At 50.9% G+C, this 24,257-nt stretch overlaps 13 protein-coding genes across 22 annotated transcripts in view; 8 read left to right on the top strand and 5 right to left on the bottom strand.

Annotated features, from left to right (window-relative positions):
• Positions 1-913: 913 nt before the first annotated feature.
• H257_15051 (hypothetical protein) lies at positions 914-1,720 on the top strand. Its single transcript, XM_009843032.1, has one exon. It carries the CDS (start codon positions 998-1,000, stop codon positions 1,328-1,330), a length of 333 nt encoding a protein of 110 aa, XP_009841334.1. The 5' UTR covers positions 914-997; the 3' UTR covers positions 1,331-1,720.
• On the top strand, positions 1,685-2,976 carry H257_15050 (hypothetical protein). Its single transcript, XM_009843031.1, has one exon. The coding sequence runs from the start codon at positions 2,024-2,026 to the stop codon at positions 2,441-2,443; it is 420 nt and encodes a 139-aa protein (XP_009841333.1). The 5' UTR covers positions 1,685-2,023; the 3' UTR covers positions 2,444-2,976.
• A 1,105-nt stretch (positions 2,977-4,081) lies between these two features.
• Positions 4,082-5,484, top strand: H257_15049 (hypothetical protein). Its single transcript, XM_009843030.1, has one exon. It carries the CDS (start codon positions 4,103-4,105, stop codon positions 5,432-5,434), a length of 1,332 nt encoding a protein of 443 aa, XP_009841332.1. The 5' UTR covers positions 4,082-4,102; the 3' UTR covers positions 5,435-5,484.
• Positions 5,485-6,939: 1,455 nt separating this feature from the next.
• Positions 6,940-7,523, bottom strand: H257_15048 (hypothetical protein). Its single transcript, XM_009843029.1, has one exon. The coding sequence runs from the start codon at positions 7,488-7,490 to the stop codon at positions 7,128-7,130; it is 363 nt and encodes a 120-aa protein (XP_009841331.1). The 5' UTR covers positions 7,491-7,523; the 3' UTR covers positions 6,940-7,127.
• A 271-nt stretch (positions 7,524-7,794) lies between these two features.
• On the top strand, positions 7,795-8,547 carry H257_15047 (hypothetical protein). Its single transcript, XM_009843028.1, has one exon. It carries the CDS (start codon positions 7,814-7,816, stop codon positions 8,354-8,356), a length of 543 nt encoding a protein of 180 aa, XP_009841330.1. The 5' UTR covers positions 7,795-7,813; the 3' UTR covers positions 8,357-8,547.
• Positions 8,548-9,083: 536 nt separating this feature from the next.
• On the bottom strand, positions 9,084-10,451 carry H257_15046 (hypothetical protein; the record flags this gene model as incomplete). Its single annotated transcript, XM_009843027.1, has 1 exon — positions 9,084-10,451. The coding sequence occupies one exon, from the start codon at positions 10,449-10,451 to the stop codon at positions 9,084-9,086; it is 1,368 nt and encodes a 455-aa protein (XP_009841329.1).
• Positions 10,452-11,191: 740 nt separating this feature from the next.
• H257_15045 (hypothetical protein) lies at positions 11,192-11,906 on the bottom strand. Its single transcript, XM_009843026.1, has one exon. It carries the CDS (start codon positions 11,724-11,726, stop codon positions 11,283-11,285), a length of 444 nt encoding a protein of 147 aa, XP_009841328.1. The 5' UTR covers positions 11,727-11,906; the 3' UTR covers positions 11,192-11,282.
• On the top strand, positions 11,762-13,033 carry H257_15044 (hypothetical protein; the record flags this gene model as incomplete). Its single annotated transcript, XM_009843025.1, has 3 exons — positions 11,762-11,848; positions 12,622-12,792; positions 12,869-13,033. The coding sequence occupies 3 exons, from the start codon at positions 11,762-11,764 to the stop codon at positions 13,031-13,033; spliced, it is 423 nt and encodes a 140-aa protein (XP_009841327.1).
• A 276-nt stretch (positions 13,034-13,309) lies between these two features.
• Positions 13,310-13,957, top strand: H257_15043 (hypothetical protein). The gene has a single exon (XM_009843024.1). The coding sequence runs from the start codon at positions 13,363-13,365 to the stop codon at positions 13,918-13,920; it is 558 nt and encodes a 185-aa protein (XP_009841326.1). The 5' UTR covers positions 13,310-13,362; the 3' UTR covers positions 13,921-13,957.
• Positions 13,958-14,903: 946 nt separating this feature from the next.
• On the top strand, positions 14,904-15,631 carry H257_15042 (hypothetical protein). Its single transcript, XM_009843023.1, has one exon. The coding sequence runs from the start codon at positions 14,969-14,971 to the stop codon at positions 15,554-15,556; it is 588 nt and encodes a 195-aa protein (XP_009841325.1). The 5' UTR covers positions 14,904-14,968; the 3' UTR covers positions 15,557-15,631.
• An 863-nt stretch (positions 15,632-16,494) lies between these two features.
• Positions 16,495-17,692, bottom strand: H257_15041 (hypothetical protein). Its single transcript, XM_009843022.1, has 2 exons — positions 17,335-17,692; positions 16,495-17,240 (listed from the first exon to the last, which is right to left on the bottom strand). The coding sequence occupies exon 2, from the start codon at positions 17,010-17,012 to the stop codon at positions 16,629-16,631; it is 384 nt and encodes a 127-aa protein (XP_009841324.1). The 5' UTR covers positions 17,013-17,240; positions 17,335-17,692; the 3' UTR covers positions 16,495-16,628.
• Positions 17,693-17,788: 96 nt separating this feature from the next.
• On the top strand, positions 17,789-19,404 carry H257_15040 (hypothetical protein). The gene is made up of 2 exons (XM_009843021.1): positions 17,789-18,061; positions 18,699-19,404. The coding sequence occupies exons 1-2, from the start codon at positions 17,833-17,835 to the stop codon at positions 18,983-18,985; spliced, it is 516 nt and encodes a 171-aa protein (XP_009841323.1). The 5' UTR covers positions 17,789-17,832; the 3' UTR covers positions 18,986-19,404.
• Positions 19,405-19,621: 217 nt separating this feature from the next.
• The window catches only part of H257_15039 (hypothetical protein), a 7,129-nt gene continuing 2,493 nt past the window's right edge, over positions 19,622-24,257 (bottom strand). For 3 of the 10 annotated variants that reach the window (XM_009843016.1, XM_009843011.1, XM_009843014.1), the window contains 7 exons: positions 22,395-23,955; positions 21,957-22,129; positions 21,405-21,605; positions 20,914-21,252; positions 20,235-20,541; positions 19,947-20,157; positions 19,622-19,890 (listed from right to left, as the gene is read on the bottom strand). In XM_009843016.1, coding sequence (XP_009841318.1) covers positions 19,679-19,890; positions 19,947-20,157; positions 20,235-20,541; positions 20,914-21,252; positions 21,405-21,605; positions 21,957-22,129; positions 22,395-23,955 — 3,004 coding nt within the window. In that variant the 3' untranslated portion in view covers positions 19,622-19,678. Of the gene's footprint in view, positions 21,253-21,404; positions 21,606-21,956; positions 22,130-22,394; positions 23,956-24,257 lie in introns of all 10 variants that reach the window. The other 7 variants (XM_009843019.1, XM_009843020.1, XM_009843015.1 and 4 more) reach the window with 5 other exon arrangements.

The raw sequence follows: 24,257 nt of genomic DNA, 5'->3' as shown, positions 1-24,257 counted from the left end.
GCGACCAAGAAATCGGACAAACCGTCGGACGATCACTTGGTTCCTGTATATCCTGTCCGACTTTTTCCCGCTAATGAGTTTTCGATTATTAATATCATTATTACTAGAACCACATGTTGTGGAACCGCGTCGCCAACTGTAACGCGCCTGCTCCACCAGGGGCGGTGTGTAATCTTCTGTTTTTACTTCGCTCAACTATTCGAACCTCTTGCTTCGACCGATCTTCTTCTAAGAGTGCTCCTCGTCTTCGTATGAAGCCCTTGTTATCCAGATTCCTCAGGACAAACGTTAGTATTAGTATCGGCTATCCATATGGTGTGTTGTAGGCGCTCGTCACCAAGTGAATAGCCAATTAGAGTCGAGTATTCGGTTCGACATGATCGATTAAGTTTCTTGGATTTGGATTGGTTAAAAAAAGTTGATCAATTTATTTTTAAATCCAAAGTATTAAAATACTAAAAATACATCCGACAATAGAGGTGGTCGTGGGATCGTCGTCGGTTCGCTGGAACTGAAGGAGGGGGGTATTACAGACTGAACTATACTAACTAACGTAAATGGCCAGTTTATGGTGTACGGGACAGTTTAGCACTCAAATTGGCAAATCGAATTGATTGAATGTTGAAATAGCCAATCGAATCACTAGGAAAATGAAATTACCAAAAAATAAGCAAAATTAGCATACATATGTTAAGCTTAAACCGTGCACCATAAACCGTGCCTCCTATTTTTCCTTGACATTAAAAATACTCAGAAGAATGCCCAACCTTTCGGCTTCATGCAGCACTTTTCAGAATTGAAATCCCTAAGAGACGAGTAAGCTGTATTCTACGACGACGTCTCTTTCAAGTGCACTATAAACTGGCCATCTACGTCATCACATAACTACCACACCACACAAAAGGGCAACTCGTCGGCAATAATGTACATACATACATCCTGGTGTATTTGTAAATACTTCATCATACTAGAGTACTACTACTTGTAGTCATACAGCATGGACTATACTCTCCTTGTCGTAGTAGGGGTCGAGGTACTAGAACTAGTACTAGTACTAGTGGCAGGTGGTTGTTCAAGTTGGACGAGCAATTGCTGGATCATGGCTTGGTTGGCATCAAAGCGTCGTTGGGCCTTCTCCGCCTGTTCCTTGTCAAATGCGATGCGCTCCCTTTGCATCACACGGTCACTTTCGAGGCGCTCCAGTTGCAGTCGGATCAAGGCGTCGTCGGTGGCTTTTGCCTGGTCTTGGTCGCGAGTGATAGCTGCTAAGAGGAGTCGGAGTACGTCCAGTCGTTGCTGGAGTTGCTCCTTTTCTGCAGCTTCGACCTGAGCCAAGTCGACTTGAACTGCTTTGTGAGTGCTGCCTTGTTGGAGATTCGACTCGGGATGTTTTCGCTTCTTGGTCGTCGGGTCACTTGATGGATTCGGACCAACCACAACAATCGAGTCAGATGGATGGGACGACACTGCACACGATGTACTAGTAGTAGTACTAGCTCCGTCCGCAACAGCGGGTGGTAGTGGCATGGCAGGAATGTACCACATGTACGGCGGCATACCAGGTTGCAGCTGGAACGGCATGGTTGGATTTGTACCTGGAGTGGACGTCTGGTATGTTGTCCCTTGGTGCCGCTGCGACGGAGGTGGTGGTGGCATACTTGTAGTATTACTAGCTGACGTGGCTGTAGCCGGTGTAGCCGATGGTTTGGGGTTGGCTACCGAGGAAGGCGCAGACGTAGCCGGTGTGGCCGATGGTTTGGGGTTGGCTACCGAGGAAGGCGCAGACGTAGCTGGTGTGGCCGATGGTTTGGGGTTGGCTACCGAAGTAGGAGCTGTCTTAGCCAGTGTAGCCGGTGGCTTGGGGTTGACTACCGAGGAAGGCGCTGACGTAGCCGGTGTAGCCGATGGTTTGGGGTTGGCTATCCAAGTAGGAGCTGCCGTAGCCGGTGGTTCGGGATTGGCTATGGAGGTGAAAGAGCCCGCTGGCCTTTGACGCTTCGCCTGCCACGAAAGGAACGACGCCATGTGGGGGTTCGGGTGGTCCAGGGTGGTGAGTTGTTTCGTGGACGTGGTGAGTCGACCAGGTGAGTGTTTCAACGACGTTATCGACTTATGGGCAGCCATTGGTCCGGTTGATGGGTGGTGGTTGAGTGTAGCCAGCCTTGTAGGTGCAGGACCTTTGGCAGGCGATGACGCCGTTGTGGTGGCAGTAGGTTTGTCGATGGAACGAGAAGGTGACGGGACGGAAGTTGATACACGAGGCGGAGGTGGGAGGAGGATGGAATCGGCGGCAGTCGAAGAACCAGGCGGGCCGGCAGCAGGCTTGGTAGGAGTTGACGGCGGCGTGTTGTGCACGGCATCGATGGGAGTTGTCGTCGCCGTTGGATCTGGACCTACTGGGTTTGCGATCGTCCACGGGCGCTTCGTTGGGCCCTCGACATAGGCCGAAGGTCGGGACGGTGGCTGCTCCTCCTGGTTCTGCGTAGACGCAGTAGTAGGTTGTGTTGCTTCGAGCAGCGTGAACTCGCGTGCACACGCGTCAAAGTTGTTTTCGCCAGGTCGTCGATGGATTGGGTTGATGCCCGTGGTCAAGTCGTCGGCCAATCGCTTCTTATAGTACGCATAGAACAAGCAGCTGCGCGCGTCACGATGGAGATGCTTACGGGTCTTGCACGGACAGAACGGACACGGTCGGACGGTGCGTGAGGTTGTGACCTGCCTTGGTATCGACGAGGACGACGACGGCTCAGCAGCAGCGTGGCGTGATGTCACACCTCGTTGATCGATGAGGTTCAATCGGGCTCGTTCGTCCAACGCCAGTTTTCGTGTCTCCCACTCCTCCGCACACCACGTCTTGTGTCGCTTGGGGTTCTTGCAGATGTCACATCGATTGATCTTCATGCCTTCGAACATGAAGATCTCCCGGGGCTGATCAGACGATCCTTCGACCTTGGTGCGAGCCATCGTCGTCAACGCAGTGTTCAAATTTGAAAGAAAAAAGCCAAACAGAAGGTAGACCTGTGAAAACAAATACTCCATCGAGGTAGCAAGCTGCCATAGTGAAGCCAAGTGATCTTTTGACAAGGGTAACACGATAACACCCTCGGAGGATAAGGTTCCACCAATCAAAGTGAATAATCTATAGAAACAGCCAATCAATTAACTTGAAATCGTTTTTAGTTATAGCCAATCGATTGCCTTGATTTCGTTATAAGGTTTAAAAAGGTTCAACGCATGCTTGGGTGGTGGTGGAACGCCGGATATATAACCTTAACCTTACACTTGTAATTCGTATACAGTACTCCTACCGGTATGCAAATAGATAGAACACAGCTACAAAGAGAATCGTGTTTGACTTCAATTGGCTAGGAGATTAAATTGATAATCATGGTACCATAGTACGATAAGTTGGTACTACCCGGTAGTAATCTCGAGTACTACTAGTAGATAGTTAATGTCTTACCTCGCTCGATTTATGGCAGACATTATTATCACGAAATGCATGACTGTATTGCGCATTTAGCTGCAAAACTATCAACTACTACTAGTACACTATTCGAACGTAACGTTACTGAATTTCTGAAATCTGATGTCATATTACTGTTAAGGTCTCTAACTTAGTAAATGTAGGTGCACATACTAGTACGATGGAAGAATTGCTTTCGGTTTTACTTTGCACCCACATTCTTTGTCAGAGTCATGTTTAACGTACACCAACCAATCAAGGTACGGCAAAACTCCAAATGTCGCTCATTACACTATCCGGTAAATCCGGATAGAGTATTTACCGGACGTATTTAGTGTAACGTTAACACACTTACGTCTTAAGTGCCTCAGGAGTTCCTAGTCATACTCGACATCATTTCTTGCATGCGCGAGTCCATCAAGCGATGGCATTCTCGGCAGAGTAAGCTCCTTACCTCAACGATATCGTCCGGAATACAAACATTAGTATTAAAAAGCACTCTCAAGAGAGTACTTCAACATACTGAATTAAGTATGATACTAAATGTGAGTAAAAGAAGAGTGTATCAAGAGAGTCACCGGCCAAGCATTTTTGTTACACGACGCTTGCTTCCATTTCGTGACTTGCTCCTTCGATATGACGCGGACCTGTGACCTTGGCGATGCTGTGCTGCGTAACATGGAGCTTCTTGGCGGCATCTTCGAGTTCCAAGACGGCCTGTACGAAGATGCGCTAGGCTTCCAGCACCTGCATACTGCTTCGGACGAGTACAAGACCCTCACGCGATACCATCTCATCCGCGAATCGCACACGCATTACGACACGTCGTTGGTCCCAATCTTCGAGCACTTGGACGAAGTGTTGTCTCCCTGGTATGCAGTGCATGGGTCGTCGCGGGTGCTTCGACTCGTGCAGTCCATGGAGTACATGCGGCTGATGGTGCTGGTCCACGCAGCGTACTTTGGGTTGACGGACGTCATGTCGTTGTTGTTGCACCACCCCCCATCCCACCAGTCCAAAGGGTCAACTTCGTCTTCATGCCAGGGCTTCCCGCATCTCATCGACCTCGCCGCCTTGAACGGCCAGCTGAGCATGCTAGAGCTTCTCCACTCGAACCCGACCAACAGCACCGCGACGACGGACGCCATGGACCTAGCCGCGCGCAAAGGCCATGTGAGTGTTGTTCGATTCCTCCATTTCCATCGATCCGAAGGTTGTTCACACTTTGCCATGCTGCACGCAGCCACGAATGGACATTTGAATGTTGTGCAATTTCTCTATCAGTTCCGCCACCATGACGGCGTCCCCGCCGCTGCATTTGTGTCGGCGGCCGCCAATGGCCATCTGGAAGTCGTGCGCTTCTTTCACACAAACGATGTCCATGGATGTACGACCCGCGCCATGGACCTGGCCGCCCGAGGTGGCCATCTGGAGGTCGTCCAGTTCTTGCACCACCATCGACGTGAAGGATGTACGACCACCGCCATGGACCTGGCAGCGAAAAATGGTCATTTGGAAGTGGTACAATTTCTTCATCGACATCGACAAGAAGGGTGTACGACCTTGGCCATGGACGGCGCCGTGTCCAATGGCCATTTAGACGTGGTGCGTTTTTTGCATCACCGGCGCGTGGAAGGTTGCACTAAGTACGCAATGGACAACGCCGCTGAACACGGACACTTTAACGTGCTGCGTTTTTTGCACGACCACCGAAACGAAGGCTGTACGACGTCGGCGATGGACCGCGCCGCGTCGTACGGACGCCTCGAGATCGTACAATTCCTCCACGACCATCGCGCCGAGGGGTGCACCCCCCGCGCGTTGGAAATCGCTGCGCGCAATGGACATTTGGAAGTGGTGACGTTTCTGGCCACCCGACGACACGAAGGGGACATTCAATCGGCGATCCGACATGCCAAGCAAAACCATCACGGGGGTATTGTCGCGTTCTTAGAAGCGTTGAATTAGACTTTTATTATATACACCCGATCAAGTTAAATAGGAATATACTAGTGCAGTTTATTGTTATTCGTCGTCAAGGCATTCGATTTGATTGGCTACCTCAGATGAGCTCAAAATTATTAGCCAATCAAAAACTTCTCAATGAAATTCAACAACCAATCAGATCGATTGTGGATCGGTTTGGTTGGCGCGATTCGATTACTGTATTGCACCTCCTCCCCAAATTTGTATCAAATCGACAATAATGTGTTTATTCTAAACTGGAGCAACATGAGGATTGAGCCAATCAGAGTGCAGGAAACCATCAACAACGTCAAATTAGTGTGTGTCTTCAATAAGTGTGATATACCAATGACCACAGGACACTTTTTTACATACAAAATGTACCAGTACAAAGAATCGATCGATAGATTTGGCGATTCTGTCATTCCAACTTTTGGGTAAAAGGACAATAACATAACGTGCTTTTCACTCGTTTTGGCTATTCACACCATAAACCTGGGTGTTTGTTACATCGACCCCAGTGTTTTAGATAATCCGAACCGTGATTTAGGATGTCACGTTTCGTTTACAGATTATAGGGAGGTCATTTATGCAACTCCCTCGCTTTTGCACATTTGAAAAGTGCAAATCGAAGTTATATCTGCTATTCTCGGGACCAAATTGCACAATTCACTGGTCATCATGAACAACTTTTGATATTACAAATGACACATTGCGCCGGTGTTCTATCGTACAGAGATGTATGTATGGTGCCACAACCACGCCATCTTCTTGTTCCATCGCAGTACATGCTACCTGCATGGCCAGTTCGAAGTATGTACCCATTTTCCGGAGACTTGACAAATCAAATCACTCCAAGTCGCCGGAATATTTTTGCTTTTGGCCCGCACATCGAATACCTCCTAGTGGTCTCTGGGATATACCGTACACACACCGAATAAACAAAGAATTCGACCAATAAGCGTTGAGTAATACTATAATGACCGGAGACAATCAGTACACTTCGCACCCCTGTTTGACTATGTACTTCGAACTGGCCCTGACTCACACATGTGTCATACCGTACTGTATGCGGTGTTGTCACGGATAAAGTAGTTCCAATCATACGGTATTTTGTATGGCTAGCACAAAGTGCTCAAAATATATCCAATTTAAGGACATTGCGTCCATACTACTCGGAGTATCAATACTTTAGTACTACATACATAAGTTGTCCAGAAGTATATTTTGTACTCAATACTTTTAGCCAATCAGATCTCGAAGCGAAAGAGTTCAAACTATTGATCTGAACTATTTCGTCTATCCAACCAGCATACATATTGCAAGCTTCTGCTTGGTGTTCATAATATCTTGTTGTCCCACCAAATCGTCTTGATGTTTGTATGGCCGTGATGTCATGTCCCCCCTTCTCATGGTCATACATTGTGTTCCTACACTAAACTCACCCCTCCACCAACCCCTACCCCGAACTTGACCCCGTGTATTCGTAGGATCATTTTCCAATTTGCGTTCTATCACACACATCTCGACTCGGTCCAGCCCTCATGCCACTTGGCTCGCTGCCCCGCCGCCGACGCAAGCGCACCCTGACCCAGCGCGTTCAATTCACGACTGCCACGACATACTTATTCGACGTGGCGTACGGCGGATCGGCCGTCCCCATCGACAGTGGACCACCTATTGGCCTCGCGCGGCGTCACTGCGACTCGACCGACACGGATCTTACCCAATGCCTCGACCTCACTGCTTCGTACGGAACGGTACGAAAGTTTGACCACGTTGAACGCATCGCATTGCTCAAAGCGGCCGCGTATCCAGTCAAGGAAATCACTGACTTTTGCTTCGACGCGATCGATGTGCGCAAGAGCAGGCTCGACACCGTCGAAGATTTCAAGCGGAAACGACACAAACGCGATGCCGAGGCGCGAAGGCAACGGCGATGCCTCGATGGAGCCTGTTCGAGCGACGACGACGACACTCTGGACGATGAGTCGTAGGGCATCCAAGTTCGCACCACTTGTAATTTACCACCACCACTAACTACTACTACCATTGGCATTCATTTGTCGTCCATGGCACGATGTAACCTCGGACTCTTAGCTTAACCTGTCCTGTTCTTGATCGCATTACCATGGTAGCATTCCGCCATCTTCATTGCCCGTTGGCATCTGAGTTTATATAAGATTAAGGCCGAAGTAACGCGCGCCAAATGTGAAACAGTTGTGGTCATAATATGCTAGTTCAAAATATATTATATATGCATTTTCTGCAAATATTCCCACAAGACCATCTTCAACGTCGAAAATAGAATGGTAGAACCAGTAGCTCTCCGGATAAAGATCAACGGTTTTCCGGATATCCGCCTTTTCGCTGGCACGTGAGATGGCCGGTGGCATCCGCGAGGGCTACCTCCTCCACCTCGATGCGATCGCCGACAACGTAGGCGACATCCGATACGTGGCGTTGGAGGAAGGCGTGATCAAGCTCTACGCGGCGCCGGACCGCCTGGAAGCGCACTTGATGCATACTATCTCGTTGACGCGGCATACCGTTGAAGTGGACATCATACCGTTCAACGATGGCAACGGCCTTCCTTGTCGCTTTGTGGTTCACTTGACGCCATACTCTGACTCATCCACTTCCCATGACAAAGAGCAGTTCCTCCTATTTTCGGCGCCGACGTCGGCCGCCACCACCTTGTGGATGAAAGCCCTGTTGAACTGGCATCGACACTGCTTCGACACGTCGGTCCGATCATTGCCGATCAATGCCGAAGACCAAGCCGCCATAGATGCCCAACGAGCGACGGACTTGCAGCAGCTTGAAGAACGAATGCAGCAGTACGATCTCACCCCACGACCTCCACAGAACCATGCATCGTCCACGTCATCCATCTGGAGCTGGATGCAATCATTGATGTCCTAGCATCCTACGATGCGCTTGACCGCATCTCAAAACATGTCCACCAAGAATTGTCACATTTGGTTCAAGGACGTGTGAAGAAATCAAATTTTATGAATGTACGATTCTGATTGGGTGCAAATCGTAAATTTTGATTCAGGCTACATTTCTAGCGTTTTTCACTAAAAATATTCAACATACTTCAAAAAATATGGGGTTACAAACTTTTTTATCCCAGATCTTAATCAAAGTCCCGCCAGCCTCGCAAAATCCACGTTAACACCGTACAATCATGTTGCTATTGACTTTGTGTTTACAATGACATCAGCTGATCACCCTGTATATTCTGAGCTCAAGTACGAATTTGAATGGGGAAACTTGTGTCACGTTAAGTGAAAGATAGCTACCACTCACTGGTTTCACTCGTCTCGCAAACGCGAACAGCGTATTTGCGAACAAATATGTGGACATGAGGACACCAGTTCGTTTTCCTGCGATGTACCATCTCAATTATAGGTCGAAGAATTATTTTCCATCTGGTGAGACATGCTCGTACTTTAATCAAGTCCAAGAGGGACATTTGGGCTGAAAAGCAAATGTGACCATTCTTGTAGCTCTCCCCCGAACATCATGGCCAGTGGTGTACTGACCAATCGAACGCGTTGAATGGAACTAGGTCCTAAAATTATTATTAATAGTATGTACTAGTACTCCGGAGTACTAGTCATTACCCTTACCGTAAGTAGTCCTACTAGTCGTTGTTTTTTGCGAGCTTGGCAAAGGCAAACACGGACCGAATTCGTTGGTTGTCCACGACGTTGTCGCCAATGCAGAGCTCCTGGAGCATGGGACACACGCCTTGCTGGAGCACCCTGGCCAGCGCCTCGACGCCCTTCAAGTCGACAAAGTTGTCTTCTAGGCCCAACACCCGCAGGTACTGTAGGCGGCGGTGGCCCACGCCAGCTGCGACGGCGTTCACCGAGTTGGCGGCAATATTCGACCCCAGAAGCAGCGTGTGGAGGCGCAGGGGGGTGCCGCCCGTTTGAAGTATCGACGCCAGTGCCAGCATCCCGCCTTCGCCGATGTAATTGCGTCGGAGATCCAAGTAGACCAAGCTCGGCAACGACGGCAGCAACGCAGCAACGGACGACATGCCGCAGTCCCCAATGGCATTGCCAGAAAGATTGAGGTGTGTGAGGGACACGCACGAGTGCAATGCGCGGCAAAGGGCGGACGTTGCGTTGACGTCGTCCGTGTGGATGTACACGTTGGCGAGAGTGAGTTGTTGAAGATTTTTGAGGGTCGGTAAAACGGCAGCAAGTTGCTCGACCAAGCACTCGTTGCTGGTGGTCCTTAAAGTGGTCGAAAGGGACGGACGAGGGGGGGATATGGCCAGCCGTTCGAGTTTCTGGAATCGTTGCAGGCGGCGTTGCACGGCCGACGTGAACTGGACCCACGACAAGTCGAGGTACCGCACGTGCAGAGGCAAGACCGACGCGGCGAATCGATTCAAACCCATGCAGCGCACGACGTCGACGCCATCGAGGAACGAAAACACGACGCCGAGCACGTGCTCTTGGTTGTTGAGAAAGAGGATGCCTTGAGGTAGAAGACGATGGCTGTGGTGCTTTTTGGCAGGCATCGTCGTGTGGGGAAGGAGGTCGTCGTCGTCGGACGGACGCGGGCGCTTGAGCAGCCCCTCTTGAGCGCGGAAATGCAGCACCGTTTGGTGATGCAACGACACGATCAAGTGCTGGACGCGGCGATGGAGCGACTGTTCGTTCAAGTACTCGTCTAACGAGGCTGCGCGCAGGTACAGAGCGAGCTCGAGACGACGCACGAGCGATGGCAGACGGGCGTCCACCATTGGCGGGGGATGGCGACTGGTTAAGCCATGGGACGGGTCGAGGCTGGCCGAGAGGAGACGCTGCATCGCTTGGTGTTTGTGCTGAAACACCCACAGCAGCTTGTGGATCATCGTGCGGCGTGTGGGGATGTCGACGTTGGACTGCCAGGTAGGCGTGGGGGATGAAGGAGGACGGCAAGTTGTTGTGGTCACATTGCGTGGGGTTGAAGGGGAGGTAAAAGTCGTCGTGGACTTGTTGTTCGTAGCGGCCATGGATGAGATAGTGGATGAGGTGGGGAAAGGCACGGTCAGTTTCGAAATCGACGTATGCAGCCTGGGGTCGGGACCATTTCATTCGAAACAAATGCGGGCGCGCCTCAAACCCGAAACGTAACCGATTGTTCCGACTACTCGGCCGAGGTTCGAAAGTACACTGTCGGTTTGTATGTAACGTTAATCACGATAATGTTCGGCAATACGACGGGTACTGGTTGGTGGGATCTTCGATAAAGAAGCCGGCATGTATACGTTTCGTGATATCATGACGTGGCAGTCTCTCGACGTTCGTTTCGCTACCTGTGAACCTCAGACCTGACTCAGAACATCAGAATGCTTGGAGTTAATAGTATCTTTGGTTGCACGGATCTGCTACTGTGGACATGCAAAAGTGCCATATTCGCGAAATTAATACTTCGAAGTACTACGTAGTAAATGCAAACTCCACGGATTTCGTGCCAACATGAATGGAGCTGGAAACAGAAACTTCCTAATAACCGGATCCTCGGGTTCCTATAACCTTATCGGAAATGTAGTTACTGAAGAATGGGCAGAAGTTTTGAGCCAATCAGATTGCAGGAAACCGTCATCAACGTCAAATTAGTGTGTGAATCCAATTAGTGTGATTCCAATCATTGTTTACATACAAAATTCAGAACAAAGAATCGATCGATAGATTTATCACAAAAGTCCTGGGCAAAAGATGGTATGGCATCGTGTAACAATACCAATGTAATAGGTATAGAAGTATTGATTCCGTTTAAAGTTAGATTCGATTAATTTACATGTGGTGTGGGAGGCTTTCGCCGTGACGATATGTACATCCCCCTAGCAGAGTACGCGCCGCTGTCGTTTCGACGCTGCGCCGTCCATGTCGGCCTCGACCTTTCGTTTGAGCTTGGCTTCGATCCGTGTGGCGGCTCGAGACTGTCGGATGTCGATGGCTTCGCTGCAGAACTCTGCAATGTCCTTCACTGGGAACCCCGCCGCTTTGAGTAGGTCAATGCGTTCGTGGTGGCCGATCTTTCGAACGCGGCCGCGGCGGCAATACCTGGACGATGGGAGGTCCGCGACGTGGATGTCAAAATGGCGTCGTGCCAGGCCCAACGCAGGTCCGGTTTCCGTGGGAAGTGCACTACCGCCCAGAGCTGTGTGGAAGATGTATGTGGTGGTGGTGGTGAACTGGACCGCCTTGGTCGGTGGTTGGGTCACGCACAAGCTACCGGTGCCCATGGTGGCGGGGGTAGAAGGCGGAGTTGACATCGGGAGCATGTGTCTCTCGAATTGTCCAATTCACAAATGAACTCATGCAGCGGTGTGGTGGTGGTGGCAGGGATGAGACGCTGTCCACTGTCTGTCCCCTGCCCTGGCTCCAACAGCCCAACCACCAAATGGTAGTGGCAGAATGCGTTTTAATGTTTTAACGTACCCAGGGCGACCTTCTTTCCTCCAATGAGAAACGGGTTTAACGTAGTGTTTAACGTAGTTCGCAAACAAAAGCCAGCCAAGTTGCGGACATTGGCCACACTGGATGTATTTGCTTCCCTTGACAAAGTCTCGACGACGTTCAAGGATGATGAGACATATACTGCTACAGACACACTGCCACCTTTTATGCGATGCTGCACATTCATATATCTGAGATGGATACACTTGCCTCTATAATGCAAGTGAACGTCCCAAGAACGTTCAGCCACCAGGGACAAGTGTGCACAACTGTACTGGTGGCATAAGGTGGACAATGTATATAGCGATAACTTCGAATCCACGCAATTGGACAACCACAACCAACAGCCCTAGGACAGACATCACAGACGCCCCCACCCAAACAATGTTTCATCACAAACGTGGCCACAAGTCATACACACACCAAAATGGCGCATGGATTTGCTCGATGATGGCTACCACCTCGTATTTCATTGACGAAGTTAGAGTATACGCATGTCAATTGGTGTATGACTTGATGGAGGCGATAGTTGTTATGTATGGTTGAAGTTGATCTGACCAATCATCGGCGCAGAGCAGGCCGTCAAACGTGTTTGATTGGCTGGTCGAATATGTCAAATGGCAAGTGTGTGGTGTTCCCTCCTGTAGTATATTTTAATCAAGATAAACTTCGCCATGACACCCCACAGAGAACGTTTGACACGAAAGCTCACACAGCTAGGTGCTCGCCACCGCTGCTACAGTACTCGGGCTTCAACGTCATGCTTACCACCACAAGGCGCCATGTGTCGTGCCGTCCATCGACCACAGTCTCGTTCATGTGGAAATGTTTGGATTGTCCGTCGAGTGGTTCTCCACAACTACCATGTACACGTATAACGAGGTTGGCGAGGTTCGGTGGCAATGCAGTGCAGAAAGACTCTGGTCCGATGATCCAACTAAATCAGTCGCACTATCACGTCATAAAGCGCGGCGTCGTTCGTCGTGATGCCGATCCCCGTCGGTATAGGGCGGTGCGAAGGTTCAATCGATGGGGCCAACTCAAAGCCACCATGACCAACCCCCGGGAAGAGCAAAGGAAGAAGCGCCGATCGATGCATTTTGGCCGGCGGCATCGAGGTGTGCTGCAATAACGTTACTGTCCTTGCCAATTCGATCTTCCCTTAACCACCCCATCTCAAATGTCATGACGCAGCGTCGTCACGACAAATTGCTGGCATTTGATTGGTCTATATCCTCGTCGAAACCGTTCGGCTCGCAAAAAAATGCTAAACTTAGCCCAAAAAAATCTGTTTTGAACCTTTTCTCGGCTTTAACTCCCATACATTTCAATATTTTTTCGGTTTCTTGTTTCCACCTACCATCACTCTCGCGACCGTGTCATTGTGTCCTTGCAGGTTTTCGTGCAAATTCATTCACGGAACGCCAAACACAACCCCACTGACGACGACCTCACTTGCTCATGCTGTCAAAGTGCATGACCACCCCCGCGAAACACGACGCACTTCCGCGGCATCTTCCAGACAGCCCAGTCACCGTAGACTGCAACTCCCTCGTCGTACACGACATCCCGTCCATGGAGCTCGACGTCCGCGTTCGCGGTGGCGCTGTCCAGTTTACAACGACCACAACGTTCACCTTTCCCCTCACGTACGGCGGCAGTGCGCTTCCCAAGGACTCCGGACCGCCCATCGGTATGGCCATGAACCACGTCACAGTTCAAGTGGCGGACGCAACGACACCCAAACGGCGAAGAAGTCGCGTGCGAAAGTTCAGCCATCTCGAACGCATTGAGCTCCTCAAAGCGGCTGAAATTAATCCTCGCCACATTGCTGCGTATTGCGCAGAAGCTGTCGAGATTCGAGCGTCAAGAGCCAAGACATTGCGATATCTCAAGCGACGAATGTCAGGCGATCTAGAAGATTGCGAAGACGACGATAGCGTGGAGCCAACGACTACACTCGTCGAGCACAAGAGGCGCCGCATGTACATTCCAGCTTTGAGCGAATTATTGGACTGAACTCCACTAAACTAAGAGCAACTAAAGTATTACATGACACCGCGTCTTCGTAGGACATAGTATTGGTCAATGGAAACATGGTTTTGCAATATTGAGAGGAGCCCATGCACCCAGAGGACACATTCTGCATCAAGTATAGACACACAGACATAGCTCATCCATGAGCTGAGTGATGTGCTTGGATGCCTCCATCATGAAGACAGGGGTTGCGCCACCGACGTTACAATCGGACGCTGGGCAAAAGAAATGAAAAATATACCCTTGGCCGGATAGAACCTTGGCTCGATTATCCGGACGACATGAATTCCATAAAATTATGCACGGGTGGTTGGTTGACGTTGTTGTCGTGAGGTATTGTATGGGAGCAGCTAGCTCTTGGAGGTACTAGTACCGGTATGGAACGGCTGATGGAGATATTATTATGGCCGACCAAGGCTTTGTCCATACTAGTATGGCCTTCTCAGTAACAATCTTTTGTGCCTCCATGATCACGGTTCGAGTCAGATCAGTCGACAGTAACTTACAGTGGTAGACCACGTCCTGACTTCTGCGCTACAGTACAGTTATGTGCATTTCTCAAAGATAACTTAGTACCAATGTATTAATAACGTTATGCGTGCTCTCGTAAAACATATTGTATTCTGCGTCTTCTTGCACAAGATATGCATCGGCGGTGCATGCTGTTGGCAATACAGTACTGTATCTGACCTCCTGCCCCCAATAAGCCACCAACATGAGCTACATGACACTGCCGCCATTCCCAGCGATATATGTAACTCGTGCCTTACTGAAAGCATTTAGCACCTGGTGGAAGGGTTAGAGAGCTGTAGCCATGTTGCCCGTGGACCTGAGATTGATGGCGGCGCAACAAGGTTGTTTCGCTGACCCAATCTTATCGTTGGATTTGATTGGTTCGAATTTCCAGGGTCATCCGGATAATCCGACGTTTTGATCACCCCGCCTACGACTATACAAACTCAAGTATGGAATTGAGTTGTGACAGCGCGCGCATTGACCGCCGCCCCCGTCGAAGTAACGCCAGCAAACTATGGAGACAACGAACGGAGAAGCCGCCGACATCATGTTGCACCTGTTGCATGCTGCTACGACCGCCGCGGTGGCGTTGGCCAAGGAAACGATCACGGACAACGACGTCATGGAGGAGGATGCCAGTCCCACACATGTAGAGGCGCTATTCGAAGTAACCGCGCCAGTGTCTCGTCCTCGGGTGGTGACGTTCACGAATGCCACAACGTTCGTGTTTAACGTCGCATATGGCGGTAGTGCGCTCCCGAAGGAGTCTGGTCCTCCCATCGGCATGTGCAGCGTCCACACGGACGAGTTCCATGAAGACTTGCGCGAGGAACCACCGCCGCCTTGCCGTCGTCGCGTCCGCAAGTTTGACCATTTGGAGCGCATTGATATGCTCAAGCGCGCCAAGTACCATGTTCAAGACATCGCCACGTTTTGTATGGACGCCATCGACATTCGCAAGTCCAGACAACGAACGCTCGATGAACTCAGCGGCGACAACAAGCGCAAGCACGACGACGATGACCAAGATGAAACGAACGAATGCGAGGCGATGGAATCCACAGACGACTCGAGACGATGTTTGACCCAGCAAGGGGAATGACGCCACAGCCGTAGAACGCACATTAGCGCCATGCATGGCGATTAACTTATCTATGCGAAGAGTTCTTCCTTTCACTGTCGTGGCCATCGTACTGCTGTTCTGGTACAGTAGTCAGGGTTGGCTGGTCCAGCAGCATTATGACCGCAACCGACAAGAAGGAGGGGGCGAGCGGTGTTGGCGCCCCGACGATCAGTAGTATTAAATTGATGTTGATCTTGTTCCTACTATCGAAATAAAACTCAAGAACGAAACGTTCACTCAGTGTTCCGATGGATGTAACCGGCTAAATTGAGCATATATAGAGTACAATAAATTAGGTTTTAGTATACTTACAAAATCAAAAGTGCTTTTTGCGTGGATAATGGGCATTATGCACCTTAGGTGGTCAGGTCGCCTGCAATCCACACCGGATCGCTGGGCTCAAAAGGCATGAACTATAGGTTGTGGTGGTGAGAAATATAGTATACGTACGTATAGATGCAGACACTCGCTGAAAGTCTCTTTGAAGGAGCACCAAAGCAACAACAAGGCAGAAGTAATCGTCACCCTTACAACTTGCCGATAGCGTACGGAGAGTTGTTGCCGTTACGTTCGTTGGAAGGAGTCCATTCCGCGTAGCCGTCGCCAAACCAAGCGAAGCTTCGGAAGGCAGACTACGCCCATGCATTCTTTGGACGTTTCATTCCCGTCGGGGCCTACTGGACCACCGCGGCGGCCGCGACCATAGCTGTCAAGACGGCGACGGTAGAGCAAGTGCCATCGATGGAGGCAACACGTTCACTTGGTTTTGTCAAAATTGTCGCGTGCCTTGTGATTGGCTGGACTTATCCGGCACAATTTGCCACCCCACCTCAAACTTTACAAAATGCAAGTAAAAGTAGTCGCGACATCCCTTCGGGTGTTTGCAAACTACTTGCTGCAACCACATCGAAACATCAGTCCGAAACGATATGGAACCAGCCGCGACCACCACCACAGCCATCACCGCCACAGCCATGTCTGGAGCCACTGACCCCGTCAGCCCGTCGGCACTACCGCTCTCTCGGGCGGTGACGTTCACCACGGCCACGACCTACCTCTTCGACGTCGCGTATGGCGGCAGCGCGCTCCCAAAAACCACCGGCCCGCCCATCGGCCTCGCACCATCGCACACACACATCACCCACGTCGATCTAGGCACGTCGGCGCATTGTCGTCGAGGCAGCGTGCGCAAGTTCACCCACTTGGAGCGCATTGACATGCTGAAACGGGCAGAGTACCATGTACAGGACATCGCGGCGTTCTGCGTCGAGGCGCTGGCGATTCGAAAGTCGCGCGCTATCGCCGCCGACGAAGCCAGAGCCGAGAAGCAGCACATGAAGCGCATGCTGGAGGAAACGTTGTCGGAACAACAGCAGCGCGCCACGCCGTTTCGACGACGAATGACCATGATGGATCCTTCCGCGAGATTGACCATCGAAGCTTAAAAGAGTGTAGTTAGTGAAAGTCCTAGGAGTATTTAATGGAACTACTTACATCTACTATTATCCTTGTGAGGTTTGCCATGTACGAGGAACAAGATGGGGCCCACGCATGAAGCAAGCCGGGCTCCATGTCTCAATCATCCCACCACCCTTTTTTATGCCCACGGCATCGTTCAAGTATTCCATCCATGTCAGAGCAAAACCCTAGAATTAATAAGCATCTGGAAACATGTGAAATGTATAGTATAATTAAAATGGAATTGAACATCCGTCAAATATATGCCGTACTTTCGAAACGCGAATGACAGTACCTACCTGTGTTCTCAAAGCAATCGTGTACACACAAGTAGGAGCAGCACGCAGGAGCATCATGTCCACTCCAGGCTCTTCATGCAAGGACTTGATGTCATCCACGATGCTCTGCTTCACCACATGTGTATCGGTGGTATGAAAAGAAACGGCAGCCCCGTCGTTGGCTATCTTTAGGTTGCATTGCGGTCGGTCGCCATGTTCCGCTTCTCCGAACGAGGCAGCTACACCTACTATTCTGCATTCAAAGTCGTGTCTGTCGTGGATGTCTTCATGCAAAAGGCTCGCGTTGCTAGGCTTAGTGCAGCAGAGGACGCGAGCGCACCAGCCAATTCAGCCGCTCGCTGGTGCCGCTGGTGCTGCCAGTTCCAAAATCCAAACCATCTGATTTCCTTGGTTATCCGGATACTTCCCACCGCACAGTATACAAATGGATAGTTTAACTCAGTCGTGACTTCTCGTTGAAAATCCGCAACAGCAACAGCACCACATCGAAACAGTCCCATGGAACCACAACCCATCATGAAGCCAGCAGCGGCATCCACCAGAGCCGAGAGCCCGACACATGTCGAAGCCTTACTCGTTCAAGTCCACGCTCCACGACGCGTGACATTCACCACGGCCACGACCTACCTCTTCGACGTCGCGTATGGCGGCAGCGCGCTCCCGAAAGCCACTGGCCCGCCCATCGGCCTCGCACCGACGCACATACACATCGCTCATGTCGATCTAAGCACGTCGGCGCATTGTCGTCGAGGCAGCGTGCGCAAGTTCACCCACTTGGAGCGCATTGACATGCTGAAACGGGCAGAGTACCATGTACAGGACATCGCGGCGTTCTGCGTCGAAGCGCTGGCGATTCGAAAGTCGCGCGCTATCGCCGCCGACGAAGCCAGGGCCGAGAAGAAGCGGAAACGCATGCATGATGAACTCATGGAGCAAGCGGTTCGAGTGCCGCGGGACATGAGCGGCCGACCGCGCATGTGGAGTGGAAGTGCGCAAGTGATGGCTGAAGCGTAGTAGTACAGTACCCCACAATAAGACAAGTTTATTTAATGATACAAGGCCATGGATGATCATATTCGCGGAGACAAATGTGCTGCATTCCGCAACAGCAACAGCACCACATCGAAACAGTCCCATGGAACCACAACCCATCATGAAGCCAGCAGCGGCATCCACCAGAGCCGAGAGCCCGACACATGTCGAAGCCTTACTCGTTCAAGTCCACGCTCCACGACGCGTGACATTCACCACGGCCACGACCTACCTCTTCGACGTCGCGTATGGCGGCAGCGCGCTCCCGAAAGCCACTGGCCCGCCCATCGGCCTCGCACCGACGCACATACACATCACCCACGTCGATCTAGGCACGTCGGCGCATTGTCGTCGAGGCAGCGTGCGCAAGTTCACCCACTTGGAGCGCATTGACATGCTGAAACGGGCAGAGTACCATGTACAGGACATCGCGGCGTTCTGCGTCGAAGCGCTGGCGATTCGAAAGTCGCGCGCTATCGCCGCCGACGAAGCCAGGGCCGAGAAGAAGCGGAAACGCATGCATGATGAACTCATGGAGCAAGCGGTTCGAGTGCCGCGGGACATGAGCGGCCGACCGCGCATGTGGAGTGGAAGTGCGCAAGTGATGGCTGAAGCGTAGTAGTACAGTACCCCACAATAAGACAAGTTTATTTAATGATACAAGGCCATGGATGATCATATTCGCGGAGACAAATGTGCTGCATCTAGGGCTGAGTTACTCTAGAGAGCAACGAGGTCACACATCGCTTGAACGATGTCTCGCACAGGAACTCTTGGGGAGTTGTAGTAGGGATGTATGTACTACGATCTGGCGGAGGCTGGGAATACTGTACCTTGTCCGCCAAGGTCGTCCTTTCTCGTTCGTTACTTAGTCGAGTCGTACGCAGCTGCAGTGCAGCGGGTACACGCAACTACGGTCATGTTGACAGTGCTTTGCCTCATGGGGCTACGGATCGAGCACGACCTCGCCTTCCATGCCGCAGCGCTTCTCTTGCTCCACTCAACGTCCATGATTCCACGCAGAAGTTGCAGAAGGGCACCGATTCGACCAATCAAACACGAGAATGATTCAATGTAGGCACGTCAATGCATAAAATGTATGCATATTTAGACACTCATATTATATAGTATGTTTAGTGCTAATAATAAGATGCTGGATCAACCAGCATACTAAACCTGGGATAATAAAATAACGCTTGAAATCAAAAACCTGCGAAAGTGGATACGTTCTGTAGTAATAAGATGCTGGATGCATACTAAACCTGGGATAATACAATAACCTGCGAAAGTTGATACGTTATGTATAAATATGTCAACAGCGTCCGGCCGCGGAGCTGTCGTACGTGCCTTCGGGGCATCGGTAGGCTTCTGGGAGCATGGAGCGCTGGAGGGAGCTGAACGAGTACTGCCGCGTGCCTCTGTTCTTCTCAATGACATCCAAACACACGCCTTCGCTGCGCATGGCGGCGACCGCTCGGCGGACACCGGGCGCCGGCACGTGGTGAAAGTGACCGAGGATCCATCCTACGGGTAATTAGTATGGTACATGAGTCTCCAGAGAAGCATGTGTCGTGAGGTACCATGTTCCAACGTCACACTCATGGCCGTGCGGTCGTTCCCACTCGCGCACGCCGTCACCCGTGCGGCTCCCCCTATCAGACGCGTGATGTGCGCCGCCACTTGAAGGATCTCTGGATGTTTCTTCTTGACGCGCTCGCGCTTGGCTTGCAGGATGCTTTGCGTCAACGCCGCCAGCTTCATGCGCACCACGTCTGCAATATCTGGGGACATCTACAGACACCACCCCATACATACACGTATACATCAGTCGGGTCAAGTTTTTGCGCCATATTGGCTTCAACATATACATCAAGGTCTTGGACAAACGCGGCCAGGCGGTCGACGCTGCGCTGGTTCACCACGTCCGGAAACGTTTCTTTAAACAGCCCGCCCGTCTTATTCGCCAGCGTTTGGCTTTCGTCGATGCCTTGCGTGAACAGCAGCGCCGTGATGCGGACAACCCCAGTTGCCATATTGGGTGGTTCACGAAAACCAAGACCCCCCCCTTGGTGCGTTGCGTCGTGGCATGGACCCCCCCCTATGAGTTCGTGCACGTGGTTCCAAAATCGTTCACGCACTCTCAACACCACATGCACCGCCGCCTTGGCGCTGTTCCTGTGGCATTGTCAAGCCGATCGATATATTCGAACTTGGATATGTGAAGAACCAAATACATCGGCAGACAGTCGATATATCGACCAATCAAAACCCAGATCACGAATCCACGAGCCAATCAAATTATCCACTCACATTCGACCAATTCCTGAAATTAGTGTGATACTATTGGACGATCGTTACAAAAGTCAGGACAACGAAACGATCGATCGATTTGGCGAAAAGTCAGCCAAATTTTGGGGAAAAGGACAACAATATTACTTTTTCATGAGACACATCGAATGTGTGATAATGTATATATATATATAACAATATTACTTTTTCATGAGACACCGAATGTGTGATAATGTACATATATATATATATACATACATATGGGATGGATCAGATGCCTGCACGACCAGGTTGACACTGGTCACGACATCGCGTTGATTCACAACATAGACATTCGACCCTTCTTCTTCCAGTTCCAGCCCCAGTGTCACATGCGATTGGAGCCATTCCATGGCGGCGGCGCAGTCGCGGAGCATCTGCCGCTCCTTGCCGTGGTCCGACACGAGACTCTCCATGTGAAACACCACACTCTTTGTGGCCACCCATTCCATCCAACGGGATGCCGCCTGCGTCTGAGTATTCAACTGATCCACCACGGCTGTGACCACCGTCGCCAACGCCTGGCCGTTCGTTTCCGTTTCCCGCACCCACGTGGCCCTACGTCATCAGACTCAGATACATAAACACGGAATCAGATATTGGTTCTACGAATCCGACTCCGAATCAGATGTACATGCATGCGTACATGGACACGGAATCATATATTGGTTCTACGAATCAGACTCGGAATCAGACACACACATGTGTACCACTGGACTTCGTCCTTGTACCGCGCGTGCCACGTGGTCTCATGTTCCTCTGTTGCATGTTGTGGACTTCCCTCCGTGTCTGCCAGCGTCGGGTGATCGCTGGCAAATACGCCCATGGTCAGCGTCGAATACACGGCGGCCGCCTCTCCCCGTGCGTCTATTACGTGGAGATCTTGGACGTGCAAATTGCAGGGCAAGAACCTACATATCCGTAAATATACATATATCAGGTTGGCTGGCATGTATATATTATATATATTGTCGAGTGGATTCGAAATTGCAGTATGGGAGCAGAAGAACCAACCAAATACATCGGCAGGCAATCGATCTATCGACCAAGCCAAACCCAGATTTCAATAATCAAGTAGCCAATCAAGTCTTCGACCAACGCAACACCGAATTAGTGTGGTACTGAAATTAGTGTGATACTTATTGGACGATCTTTACAAAAAGTCAGGACAAAGAACCGACATATCGATAGATTTGGCAAAGAATCCGCAAAACAAAAGTCAACCAAATTTTGGATAAAAGAAAGGCAATATATATATATACCTCAGCGCACTGGTTTTGGCGTCGGCCGTGAGTTTGACCCACTTGCCTTCGTCCAGTCGTTGTAACATTGTCGCAGGAATGCTGCTGCCGGTCGTGAGCATCGCGGCATACTCGGCGCGCTTGGTCCACCGCTGACGTAGCCACGTCTGCACCACGTCTGCTTCCCACTCATCCTATCCCATCAATATATATACATTTGTGTGTTTATTTCTCTCTTTTTATATATATATATATTGATTTTATTATATATATATATGTAATCCGTTTCCATTTGTGTTTCTATATACTAGTATATATAATCCGTTTCCATTTTTATATATATATATATATATAGAAACACCAATGGAAACGGATTTCGAGGTCAATAAATGAGCATTCATTTACGTCGACACATAAATGATATTTTCTTTCGAAAAAATACTCGTCCAAATCAAATACCTGGATTTGGTCGATGGGGTGTTGATCGGGTCGGGGCGTCGGGGCGCACGTCGCGGCGAGATCCTCGGCGGCCCGGTCCGCCAGAACCGAAACCGTCGGAAGCACGCACGTGGCCACGTACTGGACGGCGACGGCGGTTGGCCACGGCAGTTCCCGCAGCTCTTCTGCGACAGAGTCGACACTCGGGTCAGTGAACGACACGGGCTTGGTCACGGTCTTATCCACTCGGACGAGGGAAATCGTGACCGTCCCCGTGTCGCAGGTGGTTTTCCATGTCACATGATGCGACGCTTGACGTAAACTGCCGAGCTCAAACACTGACTCCACCGCCGACATGTGTGACACCGTCGTGACGATGCATCGGATTCGCGCATCCGGATACCACGGGATGGTCACGAGTTCATCCTTGGACGTGTGTACGGTTGTGGACCACCCTGGGTCGTCGTCCACCACATGGGACAAGTGGACGACGACCTTGTCACATGCCGTTGTTTGTCCCATGGATGATGACGACGTTATCACCGCCACGTGGGCCACGGACGTTGTCTTGAGTGATGATGACGTAATCACATTGTCATCGTGGTTGTTGGTGTCGTCCTGGGGCATGCGATACTGTTCCGACGCGTCTTGTTCGTGATTGGTCGATCGCATGATCATGTGCGACAGGCGCGTGTCCAGCAGCATCCCACCGCCACCCGTCGAGGATGTCCACTGCACCACCAAGTACCCCAATGTCGGCGCCAACATGGGAAGGTACTCGCCCACGACCAACCACATCACAGGCGGCAGGTGTTGACTTGTCGCATATAAATACAACGTGAGGAAATGGTGCACGGCTAATGGCATGATCCCCAGCACAGCACAGAGGCGGGAAATCCATGAGAAAGGGGGACGAGTCGTCGTCGTATGCGACAGAGTTCGAGAACGGTGGTCGTTTGGTGATCCAGAGACTACTGGGAGCGGCACGTGGTCGTCGTGCATGGGAGTCGTAGTAGTACTAGTACTACTACTAGTCGTAGTAGGTGTCTTCTTCGTACTGCACCCCACGACCACGAGCCCCACTAGCACGACCAGCGGAAGTAGGTGCAGCGGCACGAATGTCAACACGAACGCGCCGCCGGTTCGGTCCACGCAGACCTTGTCGACGCCATACTTCCAGTCGGCGGGTTGGAGCAGTGGAAGCCACAGCTGCTGGGTCGTGCTGTTCAAGGTTGCAATCGTACTAGTAGTACTAGTAGTCCTGTCGATCGATGTCTGCGCCGAGTTGCGCAGGTAGTCGACGTACGTGCACTTGAGGACGCTGTAGTTTTGCACCACGTACAGCAACAACACGACAAAGTGAGAGATGATGACCAGCACCCAGACCCCGACGACACGACCAGACTCCATGTGGATGCGGCGAAGTCCTGGCGTCGACAGCGCCGTCCAGTGGACACCTGCGGACACGACAAACACCCACAGAAGCGTCTGCCGAAGCCCTTCCACGATCGCGACGAGGAAGCCCGCCTCGATGCCGCTGGTGCCGCGCGCGTCGCCCGTCAGTCGGTGCAACGTCGTGAGCCTATCGTACCGTCGCAATATGAGACGACGATATATTGGATATTCTGCAGAAAAAAGAAAGCAGATGGCAGCCAATCAGCGAAGCGTATTTTCAGATTGGACCAATGGAAGTTGGTCGTTTGAGACCACATGGACCAATCAAAACCCCGAATCAAACAGACCACGTTAGCCAATCAAACACACGCTTCCATTCCATCATCCAATCAAATACAACCAAACGAAGAACTGTGTGACAGTGGGGGGCTCACGTTAGCCAATCAAACACACGCTTCCATTCCATCATACAATCAAATACAACCAAAC

This window comes from Aphanomyces astaci, assembly GCF_000520075.1.
Source record: "Aphanomyces astaci strain APO3 unplaced genomic scaffold supercont1.65, whole genome shotgun sequence".
Classification (NCBI taxonomy): Eukaryota; Oomycota; class Saprolegniomycetes; order Saprolegniales; family Verrucalvaceae; genus Aphanomyces; species Aphanomyces astaci.
This window is presented reverse-complemented; position numbering and strand designations above follow the sequence as displayed.